General features: G+C 45.9%; 1 protein-coding gene across 1 annotated transcript in view; it reads right to left on the bottom strand.

The window, feature by feature from the left end:
* Window positions 1-17554, bottom strand: part of CTSF (cathepsin F) — a 63685-nt gene that overhangs the window by 30605 nt on the left and 15526 nt on the right. Inside the window, exons 3-6 of the mRNA XM_040328832.1 lie at window positions 14530-14611; window positions 14373-14437; window positions 12767-12842; window positions 3101-3214 (exon numbers count right to left, since the gene is read on the bottom strand). Of these exons, the coding sequence (XP_040184766.1) occupies window positions 3101-3214; window positions 12767-12842; window positions 14373-14437; window positions 14530-14611 (337 nt within the window). The remainder of the gene's footprint in view (window positions 1-3100; window positions 3215-12766; window positions 12843-14372; window positions 14438-14529; window positions 14612-17554) is intronic.

A 17554-nucleotide genomic window follows, 5' to 3' on the forward strand; every position in this document is an offset into this window, starting at 1 on the left:
AATCAAGACAACGCAAGTTAAAATAATGTACAAACTTTAGAAAGGTAAAAATTCAGATTCAAATTCTGTTCGTCAAAAGAAAAAATTTTCTTTTTTGTAATATTTACCCCATTTAAAAAAACGGGGATTGTTACCTTCCCTGTACATTCATCTGACATTTCCAGAAGCTTTTTGCCCCTAAAATTCTCCTGTTGACTGCATTTCAGATTGTCTGTGGAAAGTGCCAAACCAGGGTTTTCACTACAGGTTTAACGCTTCTGTGGTTAAAGGGGTTGTAAAGGTAATTTTTTTTCCCCTAAATACAGTGGCGGCCCATCCATAGGGGGTGCCCGTGCGCCGCCCCCCCTCCCCCAGTCAGTAAAAAAAAATAATGTTTTAATTTAAAAATGTCCCTTTAAGGGAAAAAAATCCAAAAAAGGTCCTTTGGTGCACTGTGTCCGGGATGCCGGGCACAGTGCTGTATGGGTAGCGCCACGTCTGTGCAATCACGGGATTGCAGACATGGTGCTACATTGGCAGCCAAAAAAAGCCTTTGTGGCGTGTTCCATCGCGCCACTTGCTTCCGGCGCGATGGAATATAGCAGCAGCGGCACAACGGACCACCCCCCGCTTATTGAAAGTTTATTTATATAAAATATTGGGCGAAAATAGTGAGCGGAACAGAGCCCCCCCTCCCCCCCGCTTATTCAAGTTTTTTATATGTAATATTCGGCAGAAATAGCTACTGGAAATAGGGGCCAACCATCCCCCCCTGCTTATTCAAATTTTTTTTTTTATATTTAATCGGCGAAAATATTAACATTGGGCAGAAATAGCGGCCGAAACGGCCCCCCCATAACCATCCCCCCCGCTCATTCAAATAATTTTTTTTATATTTAATATTCAGCGGAAATAGCGGCGAACACAAACCCCCCCAGCTTATTATAAAATGTCTTTAATATGTAAGAATTACTGCACAAATAGCGGGCGTCAATTCCCCCACCTTATTAAGTATAAATAATTATTTATACTTCATTTGCGACGAAAATATCGGCCGTCAACAACCCCCCCCCCCCCCCCCTGCTTACCCACTTATTAACAACATTTCTTTTATATGTAAAAATTTATTACAGCACAAATAGCGGCCGTCAACATCATCCTAAAACTTCACCAGCCGCCACTGCCTAAATAGCTTCCTTTACCTTAGTGCAGTCCTCCTTCACTTACCTCATCCTTCCATTTTGCTTTTAAATGTCCTTATTTCTTCTGAGAAATCCTCACTTCCCGTTCTTCTGTCTGTAACTCCACACAGTAATGCGTGGCTTTCTCCCTGGTGTGAAGAAAGCCTCTTGAGGGGAGAGGGGGCGAGCAGGAGAGTCAGGACACTCAACTTTGCAGATAGAGAAAGGAGCTGTGTGTTAGTGGGTGTCCTGACACTCCTGCTCGCCCCATTCCCATTTGAATGGTATTTCTCGTCCCTCCTTCTCTCCCCCAGCCCCCCCTTTTTTTCCTTCCTTCTCTCTTTTCCCTCTACCTTTTGTTCCTTACTGTGGTCTCCTTCCTTCTTTTTCCTTTGCTTCTCACTTTTCTGGTACTATGGGTGTGCTGTGCTTGTAGAGCCGGTTCTCACCAGGCTCGAACTCTATTTTTTATTTTATTTTTTCAAACAAAAAGAAAATCAAAACACGGCGGAGGCCATAAACATGGCCATGCGGGGTGCAGAGGTTTCCTGCTCCCTGGATAAGCTCTATGAGTCCCCTCAGTAAGCAGACTATCTATTATATGCAGTGTGATATATATGTTTGGAATTGTGTTACTGACTGAAATGTACTTCAGAGATGTCTCTGTATTCCCACATGTTCTTCCTTCTTAAATAAAGAATTTCTAAAAACCGCAGATCGCCGCCATTACCAATAAAAAAACAAAATAAAAAAAATTCCATAAATCTATCACCTATTTTGTAGACACTATAATTTTTGCGCAAACCAATGAATATACGCTTACTGCGATTTTTTTTTACCACAAATATGTAGAAGAATACATATCGGCCTAAACTGAGGAAATCAAAATCGTTTTTTTATAGATTTTTTGGGGATATTTATTATAGCAAAACATTTTTTTTGAAATTGTCACTTTTTTATAGTGCAAAAAAATAAAAAACCGCAGAGATGATCAAATACCACCAAAAAAAATCTCTATTTGTGGGGGGAAAAAAAGGACGTCAATTTGGTTTGGGAGACACGTCGCCCGACCGCGCAATTGTCAGTTAAAGCGACGCAGTGCCGAATTGCAAAAAGTGCTCTGGTCAGGAAGGGGGTAAATTCTTCCAGGGCTGAAGTGGTTAAGCTGTGCAGGATGGTTAGAGGAGGAGTTAAATCCCCTATGGGGCTGACCTTCAGTTTTTGTAGCTAGTGTCCAATCTCCTGTAGGTGACACCAAAATACATGGTTCATGAATATGAAATGAGGTGTCCCTCAATAGAAGATAAAGAAAGGAGGAAAGACTCGATGTAGCTGGTTTCAAAACGAATCCTGTAGCTAAAAATCAATGTTGCTTGCAATAAGTCTCCATCCGGGTAAAGAGCTGCTGCGTAGCCCTAAGGCCCCTTTCACACCTGCGGAGCCCATGACGATCTGTTTTTAAACATCCGCTTGCTCAGCGGGGATCGCTCCGTTGATCCCTGCTGAGCAGGCAGGTGACAGGTTGGTCCCTGCACACTTTTTTAGATCTCCTCTATGGAGGATCGGATTAAAACGAACCGTCTGTTAGTTTTCATCCAATCCGGTCTGCCAAAATAGGGGTTTGCATCCGTCACATTTTAGCAGAGAGGATCGGGGCTGATCGGGTGTCAGTGGACATGTCACCGCTGACATCTGACGCTCCATAGAGATGTATGGAGCGCCAGTTCAGATCCGCCTGAAAAAACTGAACGTTCCACAGGTGTGAAAGGGGCCTTAGAAATCCATCTTAGTAGTGCCAGCATGGGATGGTATTAAAATATATATTTACAGACATAGCAATAAACAAAACATCTACAACATCTTCATATTACTTCCCAGTGTTATGTAGATTTATTATTCCCAACCAGATGTTTCAGAACAATTGCTTTTCTTGCCAATACCTGTAAGATCACTAAACTTAGTGATGCCATATTCAGCAGTCCCCTGGTCCTTCTCCTGTATATCTTTGGCCTTCTTGAGATTTTCAGAAAATATGCGCAAACGTCCCAGAGCCTCTGAAAAAACATAAAGCAGATTTCATGCTCATAAGATGATGACCTATTAAAAATGCAAATGTTTCGCATAACTGACAGAATTCTTTTTTTTTTTTAAGTTATACTATGAAAAGTTGTACAGACAATTTCTGACAAAAAAGCAATCTCTTCTATAAAGAACTCAAGTTCTACCTGGTATAACTTGCTCTGAGTTTTAAAACATTGTTTTTGTTTCTTCTGAATAAGGATGGATGATAAGGGGTCGATTTATAAAAAATGTCATAGCTATTCACCCAGTGAAATTGCTTGTACATGTGCAAATCGGGGCACGCCCCCCCCCCCCCCCCCCCCAAAAAAACAATGCCATTAGACTAGTTCCTGGTCTAATTATTTAGATTATAGTTATAACTGAAAAAGCATTGGGTCACTAGATGGAGCCAAGTACCATAGAAAATTCTTATAGTATAATTGGAACTACTGGTACTTATTTAATATAATATCGACAGCTCCAACTAGTGGTATCAATGTAGTATTTTCCAGGTTTGCTCTATTCTATATGAATGAATATCATTAGACCTGGAGAGAAAATAGACATAAATAACATTCAATTTTGCTCCATTTGCACAGAAGTAATATACATGGGGCTAGATTCTCATAGATCAGCGGATCTTTAGATCCGCGTGATCTATGTGATTTAAGATCCGCTGCCGCAAGTTTGAGAGGCAAGTGGCTAATTCACTAAACACTTACCTCCAAACTTGCGGCGGCGGATCGTAAATCCCCCGGCGGAATTAAAATTACGTGGCTAGGGGGAGTGTACTATTTAAATCAGGCGCGTTCCCGCGCCGATTTAAATGCACCGTCCGCTAGGACGTCAGTGGTTTTGACGCTTACGTAAATGACGTCCATCCGTATTCGAGAACGACTTACGCAAACGACGTAAAAAAAAAAAAATCGACGCGGGAACGACGGCTATACTTAACATTGGCTGCGCCTCATAGAAGCAGGGGTAAGTATACGCCAGGAAAACCGCTACGGAAACATCGTAACAACACTGCGTCGGGTCCGCGTACGTTCGTGAATTGCCGTATCTCGCTGATTTACATATTTCTCAGTGTAAATCAGCGAGAACGCCCCCGCGGCCATTTTTAAATTGCAGTTAAGATCCGACGGTGTAACACAGTTACACCTGTCGGATCTTAGGCATATCTATGCGTAACTGATTCTATGAATCAGGCGCATAGATATGACCAGCCTAAGTCAGAGATACGACGGCGCATCAGGAGATACACCGTCGTATCTCTCTGTGAATCTAGCCCATGATGTTTTAAAGCATGAAAAGTTCATATTCTTTTTATAAATACAATACTATGTTTGATACGTATTCCTAGTCACACAGTACACCTTAAAATAAAACAATCTATTTCTTACTTTTTGGAGGTATCTTTGGAGTGGGCCTCTGGGCAGACTGCAAGTTACTTTGAACAATTTGAAAAGGGAGCTCATCCCCAGACAAAGTGAGGACAGAATGAGTTTCTTCTCACAAGCATAAAGTACAGATACACTGGGCCGGATTCAGAAAGAATTAACGTTGGCGTATCTATTGATACGCCGCATAAGTTCTAGGATGCACCGGCGTATCTTTTTTCTGTATTCAGAAAGCAAGATACGCCGAAATTTGGCTAAGATACGACGACGTAAGTCTCTTACGCCGTCATATCTTAGTTGCATATTTACACTGGCCGCTAGGTGGGGCTTCCGTAGATTTACGCGTCGAATATGGTAATGAGCTAGATACGCAAATTCACGAACGTAGTTGTGCCCAGCGTATCTATATACGTCGTTTGCGTAAGGCGCCGGACCGGCGTAAAGTTACCCCTGCTATATGAGGCAAAGGCAATGTTAAGTATGGACGTCGGGACAGCGTCGAATTTTCCGTCGTTAGCGCAAGTCGTACGCGAATAGGGCTGTGCGTAACTTACGTACACGTCGTAGGCAGTGTTCGGCGTAGCCAAAGTGATTTTGACGCATGCGCACTGGGATACGTCCACGGACGGCGCATGCCCCGTGCCTTCGGCACCTCATTAACATGGGGTCACGGATCATTATACTAAAACACACTCACCTCCTTCCTATTTTAAATTAGGCGGGCTTACGCCAGCCCATATACGCTACGCCGCCGTAACTAAAGGCGCAAGTTCTTTCAGAATACAGTACTCGCCTTGCTAAGTTACGGTGGCGTAGCGCATATGAAATGCGCCAAGCCCGCCTAAAGATACACAAATGTATCTGAATCTGGCCCCAAGTTCAGAGAACTTTGGGCCTGATTCCCAAAAGAGATACGCAGGCGGAACTGCTGTTCAGTCTGTGCCTAACTTTGGAAACGATCCTCAAAAGGCTTTTTCCAAAGTTAGGCAGAAAATCTGACATGTGTAAGACACTTACACGGTCAGATCTTAGGATGCAGTACCGCATCCGCCGCTGGGGGCATTTCTCATGGAAATGCAGCTTTGAGTATGCAAATGAGGACTTAAGCAGATCCACAACGCTTTTCATCAGCTTTTCAGCACTGTGATTTCTGCGTAAGTTCCGATTTGCTTGCGCAAAACTAGGGCTGGTTTTACAATGTGGAAAGTTAGTCACACCTTGTAAAGGCCCATTCAAGCGACGGCATTTGGTATGCATTCCTGAGGGAGAACTCCACGGCAATTTTTAAATTCAAAACCGGCATGGGTTCCCCCCCCAGGAGCATACCAGGCCCTTAGGTCTGGTATGGGTTGTAAGGAGACCCCCCCTACGCCGAAAAATCGACGTAGGGGTCCCCCTACAATCCATACCAGACCCGTATCCAAAGCACGCTACCCGGCCGGTCAGGAATGGGAGTGGGGACGAGCGAGCGCCCCCCCCCCTCCTGAGCCGTGCCAGGCCGCATGCCCTCAACATGGGGGGGTTGGGTGCTCTGGGGCAGGGGGGCGCACTGCGGGCCCCCCCACCCCAGAGCACCCTGTCCCCATGTTGATGAGGACAGGACCTCTTCCCGACAACCCTTGCAGTTGGTTGTCGGGGTCTGCGGGCGGGGGCTTATCGGAATCTGGGAGTCCCCTCAAATAAGGGGGCCCCCAGATACCGGCCCCCCACCCTAAGTGAATGGATATGGGGTACATCGTACCCCTACCCATTCACCTGTAGGCAAAAAGTAAAAGTTATTAAACACACAACACAAGGGTTTTTAAAATAATTTATTATTCTGCTCCGGAGGCCCCCCTGTCTTCTTTATTAGCTCTAATACCAGGGGGGGCTTCTTCTTCCACTCTCCGGGGGTCTTCTTCCGCTCTCCGGGGGGGGGCTTCTCCGCTCTCCGGGGGTCTTCTTCCGCTCTCCGGGGGGGGGGGGCTTCTCCGCTCTCCGGGGGTCTTCTTCTATCTTCGCCGCTCTCCGCTGTTGATTTGGCGAACCCCGGTTCTTCTGCAGCTGTCCGGTGCCTTCTCCTTCAGCGCTGGCTGCCTGCTATCTTTGTGTGTTAGCTCAATTACTAGCAGGCAGCCATCGCGGTCTTCTGTGACGTCACCTTCTTCTCTTCTGTTCTTCTCCCCTCTTCCGATGTTGACTCGTCGTCTCTTGTCACTGCAATGATGGAAGCGCGCCTTGCATCCCATTTATATAGGCATCACCGTCCCATCATGCTCCGGCAGGTACCCACGTGGTGGGTGCCTACCCACGTGCACCCACCACGTGGGTACCTACCGGAGCATGATGGGACGGTGATGCCTATATAAATGGGATGCAAGGCGCGCTTCCATCATTGCAGTGTCAAGAGGCGACGAGTCAACATCGGAAGAGGGGAGAAGAAGAACCTGACGTCACAGAAGACCGCGCTGGCTGCCTGTTAGTAATTGAGCTAACACACGAAGATAGCAGGCAGCCAGCGCTGAAGAAGAAGGCACCGGACAGCTGCAGAAGAACCGGGGTTCGCCGAGTCAACAGCGGAGAGCGGCGAAGATAGAAGAAGACCCCCGGAGAGCGGAGAAGACCCCCCCCCCCCCGGAGAGCGGAAGAAGAAACCCCCTCCGGAGAGCGGAGAAGCCCCCCCCCGGAGAGTGGAAGAAGACCCCCGGAGAGCGGAAGAAGAAGCCCCCCCTGGTATTAGAGCTAATAAAGAAGACAGGGGGGGCCTCCGGAGCAGAATAATAAATTATTTTAAAAACCCTTGTGTTGTGTGTTTAATAACTTTTACTTTTTGCCTCCAGGTGAATGGGTAGGGGTACGATGTACCCCATATCCATTCACTTAGGGTGGGGGGCCGGTATCTGGGGGCCCCCTTATTTGAGGGGACTCCCAGATTCCGATAAGCCCCCGCCTGCAGACCCCGACAACCAACGGCAAGGGTTGTCGGGAAGAGGTCCTGTCCTCATCAACATGGGGACAGGGTGCTCTGGGGTGGGGGGGCCCGCAGTGCGCCCCCCTGCCCCAGAGCACCCAACCCCCCCATGTTGAGGGCATGCGGCCTGGCACGGCTCAGGAGGGGGGGGGGCGCTCGCTCGTCCCCACTTCCATTCCTGACCGGCCGGGTAGCGTGCTTTGGATACGGGTCTGGTATGGATTGTAGGGGGACCCCCTACGTCGATTTTTCGGCGTGGGGGGGTCTCCTTACAACCCATACCAGACCTAAGGGCCTGGTATGCTCCTGGGGGGGGGAACCCATGCCGGTTTTTTCTTTGAAAATTGGCATGGAGTTCTCCCTCTCAGGAATGCATGCTGAGCAACGCTGTCATTTTTTTTTATAATTATTTGTTTTTCCCGGCGCGTATATTTTTTTTCACCCGTCGCAACTTTAGTGTCCCGTCGCAATCCACAAAGCCCGGCGTCAATTACGTTCGCGCGCTGCACGTCGGGAAAATTACGTCACACGCATGCGCAGTACGGCCGGCGCGGGAGCGCGCCTCATTTAAATTTTAAACGCCCCCCGGAGAGGAGGACCGCCTTGCGACGGAGGCACTTAAGTTACACGGCCTGAAATTTCTAAGTAAGTGCTTTGTGGATCAGGCACTTAGGTAGAGATTTTAAGTCAGTGTAACTTAACTGCTGAAAGTTAAGTTAGGCAGCTTTTTTGGGAATCAGGCCCTTTATCCCTATGCCAAGACAGGCTGAAGTTAGAAGCGGACTGGTTACTATGCACAGCTACATCAGATTCTGAGTGCTCCAGTTTCAGGAAATCCTCCTCAGTGTTCCAATCTAGTTTAATGAGAACTGCCAGCACAGTACAGAGAGGGTTTATTTAAGCAGAACTGAAGTTCTGTTGTAAGAAGTTTAGTTTAGTTAGTTTTAATGCACCAGTCCCCTTCTTATCACTGCCTAGCAAAGGAAGACGTATGTTTTGCTATGTGAATGAGAAAATATAACATTGCAAAAGTATTACATACAGGTCATGGCTACTGGGAGCAGATAGAGGCGGAACCGTAGAATATGTGAATTGTACAAAGAATAGGAAGCAAAATCACTATCAAGTAAAACTTGAATAGACATAAGCATGGGGGGGAAAAAACAACACATTCTTGCACATCCCCAGAAGACAGACACCACCACCTCTGCCTCAAATAGAATAGAGTGACATACCTAACCAAAAGCCTCTATTGTGCACAGCATGCAATGTTTTGTCTATAAATAGAATCTGTAACAGTCGAAGCTCAAAGTCCATTTTGCAACATACCGACAACTGGTCCTAGTAATAGCTCCCAAATCCTAGTTAGGGAGATGGTCGCAAAAATCCTCAATTTAACCCCAACCCAGCCTCTAAATGGAAAAAGAAAATATGGACAGCCGCACTCCAAAAAACCTTGATGGTTGTCTTTATTTTAAAAGGAAAAATGCACTACAAGTCACAGCACAAAACACGAGAGTAAAACAGCTGACGCGTTTCGCACTATAAAGAAGTGCTTAATCATAGCTTGTTTTTTTTGGAGTGCGGCTGTCATATTTTCTTTTTCCATTTGTTGCCTTGTGCATTGCCAGCACCCTTGATCTTCTGAGACCATACTGATCATCCTAACACAATCCACCTGGAGCGGTAACTTTCTTTCTCCTCACATAAGCCTCTAAAGAAGATGAAAGAAATTGTAACAAACTAAGGCTCTTAAAGATTAAAGCGGAGTTCCACCCAAAAATGAAACTTCGGAACCCTCCCCCCTCCGGTGTCCCATTTGCTCCCTTTTTTAGGGGGGAGCAAATACCTGTGCAATAAAGGTATTTGCTCCCAATGCCGGGCATAGATACCCGAGCCACCCGAGAGTATCTACACCACTTCCTTTGCCCCCCGATGTCTTCTGGGAAACACACAGGTCCCAGAAGACAGCAGGGACCAGTGGGATAGCGCAGCGCGAGTCGTGCATACGCAGTAGTGAGCTAGGAGGTGAATTTCCTTACCGAAGATAGCGTGACAGCACACGAGAGCTGAGCGATAGATCGGCTTCGGGCGCCGACATCGCTGGCGCCCTGGATAGGTAAGTGTCTTTATTTAAAAAAAAATTAGTGGACCTCCGCTTTAAGCAGAGCCTAAGACTTTACAAGGGCTCAGACTAAAAGTAACTAGTATTTTCTTGTCTTCCAGGGCTGTGGTCTGTGTAAGTGTACAAAGAATCACATACACAAAATAAGGAACAGGCATTTAAAAAGAGAAGTATGGGTTTGGCTCCCCCCCCCCCCCAATTATACTTACCTAGGTGGATGCAGCAATGCACCGATGGTGCATCTGCTGCCCCCCGGCGTCTCTGCACTGAGAACTGAGCCATCGAACATCGCTGATGGCTCGGTTCTCCCGGCTCTCCAAGAGGAGAGCTGCTGATTATCAATCAGCAGCTCTCTGCTCTGCTCCTCCACGCTGACTGGAGCGCTAATCTGTGGAGGGGCGGGGAGCGGCCGCCTCAGCAGAGAGCTGAGACGGCTATCCTATCAGTCCAGGCACCTGGCGGATCCAGACTTCCAGAGTCAGGATGACACTCCAGATCACTCTCTGCTGAAAACGGGTCACAGGAGTACAAAACTAATTTCACGCCTATGGCCCTTAGGCAAAGCCCAGCCAAACAACCTGAACGGCTGGCCTTCTCCTTTAACACAGTCAGCTAACCAAATGTAAGCCTATAGTTAGGCTCCAATTAACTTAGAGCCACTGGTATCCTGCACCAAAGCTCAATAAACATACACTGTCCTGATTGATGGCATGAATCTCCCTTTTTTATTTTGACATAAGGAAAAGAAAGTTGAAGGCACCTTTTAAAAAAAAAAAAATGACGGGCTGTATGCCACACTATACACGTCCTCTGCTAAGGCAACAACCCCCACTCCTCTTGTCCACCTTTGCCACAGCCTTGTTTGCTAATTTACTTCTGAATGTGATGCCACCAGCATGTCCCCTGACACGGGTCCAGAACTACCATCACTAACATATGAAAGCAAGCTACAACTCGCCTGTTCATTCTGCCCAATGTAAAGCAACAGCAGAGGTGGCAACACCTGGTACAGATTGGGTACAACTAGTACCATCAAAGCAAGGATGGGTGGCTGCCTCTCCACCATTGTGGTGACAGGAAACAAAGGGAAAAGACAAAATACCTCACATTTAGGAAAGATGAGTGGCTCAGTTTTCCAATGAGCAAGCATAGTGCCTTTAACCCCAATTCCACCTATCCTCGTCTGCCAGGTGCACTACTACTGCGTATATACTGGGATGAAAGGTGTTGGGCACTGCCATGGAAGGCTGCTAGAAAATTCCTTTTTGATCCCCCAAAGAGGCAGCTCCCTGGATCAACTTTACATAGAATCATTAGTATCCAGTTATGTGCATTTAGGAAAGATTCCAGGCCTTTTTTACCACTTTTACCGACCAGCTCATGCAGATATACTGTGGTGGCTCTCCTGCGCAAACCGACGTACCTGTATGTCAGTTCGTGCGAGGAGGACAGCGCGCACTAGATGTCCGCCAGAGACCCGTGATCGCGGTGAGGAGAGGCAAGATGATTCCCCGTTCTGCCAGATGACAGATCTACCGTTCCCAGTGGTCGGGAACAGTGATCTCTGTCATGTTCCAGTAGGCCCATCCCGCTACAGTTAGAACACACCTAGGGAACACAGTTAACCCCTTGATTGCCCCTAGTGTTAACCCCTTCCCTGCTAGTGTATTTGTTACATTGATCGGTGCATTTTTCTAGCAATGATCAATGTAATAATGTCACTGGTCCCCAAAAAGTGTAATTTGGGGTCAGATTTGTCCACTGCAAAATCACAAATCGCTGCTTTCGCCAGTAAAAAAATAAAAAATAAAATGAAAGTCCCTAAATCTATCCCGTAGTTTGCAGACGCGATAACTTTTGTGCAAACCCATTTAACATACGCCTAATATGTAGAAGAATATATAATCGGCCTAAACTGATGAATAAATTATTATTTTTTTTATACATTTTTTGGGATATGTATTATAGCAGAAAGTAAAAAAAAATATATATTTTTTTTAAATTGGCGGTCTTTTTTGTTTATAGCACAAAAAATAAAAACTGCAGAGGTGATCAAATACAACCAAAAGAAAGCTCTATTTGTGGGAAAAAAAGGAAATCAGTTTTGTTTGGACACAGTGTCACACGACCGCGCAATTGTCAGTTAAATCGACGCAGTACCGTATCGCAAAAAATTGCCTGGTCATTAAAGGGTCAAATCCTTCTGGAGCTGAAGTGGTTAAAACAATCTACTAAGCAGGCCACAACCAGCTCTTGAGGGAGTCTATTCCACATTTTACAGCTCTAAGGCCCCTTTCACACTGAGGAGTTTTTCAGGCGGTACAACGCTAAAAAATAGCGCCTGAAAAACTCCTGCCCAGCCTTCTCAATGTGAAAGCCCGAGGGCTTTCACAATTAGGCGATGCGCTGGCAGGAGAGAAAAAAATCTCCTGCAAGCAGCATCTTTGGAGCGGTGAGAGGAGCGGTGTGTATACCGCTCCTTCCCATTTAAAACAATGGGAAACCGCGGCAATACCGCCCGCAATGCACCTCTGCAGAGGAGCATTGCAGGCGGTATTAACCCTTTATCGGTCGCTAGCAGGGGTAATACCGCGCCGCTAGCAGCCGAATCCCGCGGCAAGTCTGACGGTATGGCGGCGCTATACCGCCACCGCACCTCCCGCCCCAGTGTGAAAGGGGCCTTACTGTGAGGAAGAATTTCCTTATTTGGAGATTAAATCTCTTTTTCCCCCTTTGTCCTCTGTGATGACCTTAAAGTGAAGAACTATCATTCCTCATAGCTGAGCTCTTTCAAGCCTCTTATCAGTTTGTTCAAAGTGCGTCTCATGTGTCACTCTGTAAGATAATTTGGGAGAACTGAAGTGATGAGCAGGTAGGTTGTACTCTCTGTATGCATCTCATGGTTTGCTTTCTCTTTATTGGCACAATTCATTATTGCTAGGGCATAAATGTGGCATTATAATTAATAATATAACAAACATAACAAAATAACATTACCAAAACTGCTAGAAAATTACTACTGCAAGTTAACACAATAAACACAAAGTTGCAACTAGACAGTTGGACTAACCTTCATCATTTTGATATGTTTTATTGTAAGTTGTCACAAACTCCTTAAATAATGACAATGTCTCAAGCAGCTCATCCTAAACGAAAAAAGAAAATTAATGTTGTTACAATAAGCAACACTAAAATGTCTATTATATCAAGGCTAAGGCTCCATGCACACAGGACGCTCAAATAAAAAAAAAAAAAACACATGCCCTTAACATGGGGGTAGGGGGGATTGAGCTTTTTGGACAGGGGGGCGCCTTGTCCCCATGTTGATGAGGACAAGGGCCTATTCCCGATGACCCTGGCAGGTGGTTGTCGGGGTCTGCGCGTGAGGGCTTAGCGGAATCTGGAAGTCCCCTTTATGCCAAGTGTTTTTCATTTTGGTGAGGGGTTCCCCTTCATCCTCAGCACACAAGTCGCACCGCAAGTCAGATCATCATGATCCGACTTCTGGTGCAACTTCTATTTAAATCAATGGTCTCCCATAGGTAACCATTGATTTTTGAATAGAGGCAGAGAAACACCTGACGAGGCTTAACGCTCTGTTTACAGCATTAAATCTTGCATAACCGCTTTTACCGGCGTCTGGCGTTTTCAGGACTGCTCTTGAACGCAATTTTAGGGCATTCAGACAACAGCTCATAAACCTCCAAAAAACATTACCATTAAGATCAACAACACAACCATTGGTTCCTCCACACATGCCTGGGTGTAATCCTTGACTCTGACCCCACATCCAAATCCTGCCCCCTTAACCTCCGCAACAGCTCCAGAATTCGACCCTTTCTGACTAATGACACCACAAAGCAACTTATTCACTCGATTATTTCCCGCCTTGACTACTGCAACTCTCTCCCTAATGGCCTACCCTTACGCAGGCTATCCCCCCTTCAGTCTATTATGAATTCTGCTGCTAGACTAATACACCTCACTAACCGATCCGTGACTGCTGCTCCTCTTTGCCAATCCCTTCACTGGCTTCCCCTTCCCCACCGTATAAAATTCAAAATGCTAACCATAACCTACAAGGCCATTCATAACATTGCCCCCATCTACATCACCAACCTCATCTGCAGATATCGCCCACATCATCCCCTCCGCTCCTCCCAGGACCTCCTGCTCTCTAGCTCCATTGTTACCTCCTACCATTCTCGCCTTTAGGACATCTGCAGAGCCTCTCCCATCCTCTGGAACTCTCTGCCCCGGTATGTCTGATCAGCCCGTAACCTCTCCACCTACACCACACCAACCTAACAACTGTCCCCCGGCCACCATCAAATCATTCTCTGCAGCTACTACCTTTTGTACCACCACCCCCTCCCTTTGGAATGTAAGCTCTAGGAGCAGGGCCCTCCTGTTCCTTCTGTATTGAACTGTACTGTAATTGTGCTGTCCCCCCTCTACATTGTACATCGCTGCGTAAACTGTTGGCGCTATATAAATCGTGTATAATAATTTAAAAAAACGTCCATGTGTGCATGGACACATAGGATAACATAGAGAGGAGTTTATGGGCCGTTAAGAAAAACACCCAAACTCCCAAAAACTTCAGTTTATGGGCTTCAGTGTGCATATAGTCTTAATCCGTATTCAGGGCTACACAATAATACAAATTGTTATACCTCCGTATTTGATGAAAGCTTATCCTGATTTGAAGGTGATGTCTCTGCCACATTGTTTATAAAATCTAAAGAGACCAAATAAGAGGCAGATATGAGGTAACAACATGACAAAAATAATATATGTAATACAAATAGAAAGCTTTCACAACATACAGACCTTCTTGTGAACACAACTGATGCAAGATTTTAGTCTCATTCAGCCATGGCACCAGCAACACAACAAAGTTGCACTTTACTCCCTGTACAACAACAACAACAAAAAGTAGCGATTAGTGGTTAGGCGAGGAGTTTGGAATGATCGTATTAGGCTACATTCGCACTGGCGTTTTACCCTGGTGTGAATGTCAGCGGCAGAAATCTGCCGATTCTTGTTTTTTTTTTTACACCTATGAGCGGCTAACTGTGGCCGACAAGCCCACACACTTTAACCACTTCCCGACCGCCGCATGTATATGTACGTCCACAGAATGGCACGTACAGGCAAATGGGCGTACATGTACGTCCTTGCCTTCTAGCGGGTTGGGGGTCCGATCGGGACCCCCCCCACTACATGCGGCGGTCGGGTTCCCTCGGGGAGCTATGCGGGACGACGGCGCGGCAATTTGTTTATAGCCGCTCCGTCGCGATCGCTCCCCGGAGCTGAAGAACGGGGAGAGCCGTATGTAAACACGGCTTCCCCGTGCTTCACTGTGGCGGAGTATCGATCGAGTGATCCCTTATATAAGGGAGACTCGATCGATGACGTCAGTCCTACAGCCACACCTCCCTACAGTTGTAAACACACACTAGGTGAACCCTAACTCCTACAACGCCCCCTGTGGTTAACTCCCAAACTGCAACTGTCATTTTCACAATAAACAATGCAATTTAAATGCATTTTTTGCTGTGAAAATGACAGTGGTCCCAAAAATGTGTCAAAATTGTCCGAAGTGTCCGCCATAATGTCGCAGTCACGAAAAAAATTGCTGATCGCCGCCATTAGTAGTAAAAAAAAATAAAAAATTATAAAAATGCAATAAAACTATCCCCTATTTTGTAAACGCTATAAATTTTGCGCAAACCAATCGATAAACGCTTATTGCGATTTTATTTAATAAAAATAGGTCGAAGAATACGTATTGGCCTAAACTGAGGGAAAAATAATTTTTTAGGGCGATATTTTTTGAAGTATACTGTCTTTGCACCCAGGTGTCAAATTTCTAGCCATAATTACACGATTGGGGGCGATTGGCACAAAAATTACCAACACCTAAACAGACTCCCCAAAAAGACTACTGCTCGACCAATAAAATGCGAGATATTATTTTCTAGCAAGCTTTTTCTTCTTTAATTGCTGGAATCTGACTAAACACCAAAGGATTATTTCTTGTGGTTTTTATGAATGCAGTTCAGTGTCAGAGTCATGACATACAGCACTGTTTAACAACTTTATTGAAGTGTACCACTCAAAAGCCAATTGAACCAATTCAGCTCAAGTACCTCTTAACATGTGTACATTTTTCCAGCAGGCCTAGAATTTTGTTTAAATGCTTTCCAAACAATGGCCCGGATTCTCGTATGAGTTACGCCGGCATATCTCCAGATACGCCGTTGTAACTCTGAGTCCGAGCCGTCGTATCTATGCGCCTGATTCTTAGAATCAGTTCCGCATAGATTTGTATTAGATCCGACCGGCGTAAGTCTCTTAACTGCATATAGATACGCTGGCCACTAGGGGCGTGTACGCTGATTTACGCCTAGAAATATGTAAATCAGCTAGATACACCAATTCACGAATGTACGCCCGGCCGACGCAGTACAGATACGCCGTTTACGTTAGGCTTTTCCCGGCGTAAAGTTACCCCTGCTATATGAGGCGTACCAATGTTAAGTATGGACGTCGTTCCCGCGTCGAATTTTGAAAATTTTACGTTGTTTGCGAATAGGGCTGGGCGTCATTTATGTTCACGTCAAAAGCATTGGCTTCTTGCGGGTTAATTTGGAGCATGCGCACTGGGATACTTTCACGGAAGGCGCATGCGCCGTTCGTAAAAAGCGTCATTTACGTGGGGTCACATAAGATTTACATAACACACGCCCACATCTACCACATTTGAGTTAGGCGGGCTTACGCCGGCCTATTTATGCTACGCCGCCGCAACTTTGGTTTGAGAATACGGCACTTGCCTGTCAAAGTTGCGGAGGCGTAACGTAAATAGGATACGTTACGCCCGCACAAAGATACGCGGTTCTACGTGAATCCGGGCCAATGTCTTTATATATGGAATTGAAATGCTTTACAGAAACTTGATTTACAATGTGTATCCACCAGACAGGTGATAAGAGAAAATCTCCAACAGCACCACAGACAGAAATAAAAGCTTTCAGAAATCTCCTAATTAGTACCTGTGTGTAATTTAATCTCAGTATAAATACAGCTGTTCTGTGAAGACCTCAGAGGTTTGTTAGAGAACCTTAGGCAACAAACAGCATCATGAAGACCAAGGAATGCACCAGACAGGTCAGGGACTTATGAAAATGTTTTTTATTAGTAATCGCGGTTATCTGCAATTTTTGTCAGGACTGCGATATTGCGGCGGACAGATCGGGCACTTTTGGCACTATTTTGGGACCATTTACAGTTTTACAGCGAGAAGTGCTATAAACATGCACCGATTACTGTATAAATGTGTCTAGCAGGGAAGGGGTTAACACTAGGGGGCGATCAAGGGGTTAAATGTGTACCCTAGGGAGTGATTCTAACTGTGGGGGAAGGGACTGACTGGGGGAGGTGATCGGTGTCCCTATGTACAAGGGACACACCATCGGTCTCCTCTCCCTTGCTTTGTAACTGCCGATCGCGGGCACCAGGCGGACATCGTGGCCGCCAGGCACATGCATCGGCATCCGATTGACGCTGCGGGCACGCCGGCGGCACGCTGGCACCCCCAAGCGGCCGGGAGGCCCGAGGACGTCATATGACGTCCACCCAGAATGAAAGAGTCACCTTGTGGCCATCATATGGGAAGAGGTTAAATAAATAAAAAATAGTTTTTTTTTTTTTTTTTTTAATCAATGATTTTTATCCACCCGGGGTTACTGTGAAATTGTGTGAATGCATCAATGCATTGCATGTTCTCAGTTTGCAGAGCTTGGATTAATTGAATGAGTTTATCAAAAAATTCTAATATTGCAGAATATAC

Source organism: Rana temporaria, chromosome 11 (assembly GCF_905171775.1).
Source record: "Rana temporaria chromosome 11, aRanTem1.1, whole genome shotgun sequence".
Lineage (NCBI taxonomy): Eukaryota > Metazoa > Chordata > Amphibia > Anura > Ranidae > Rana > Rana temporaria.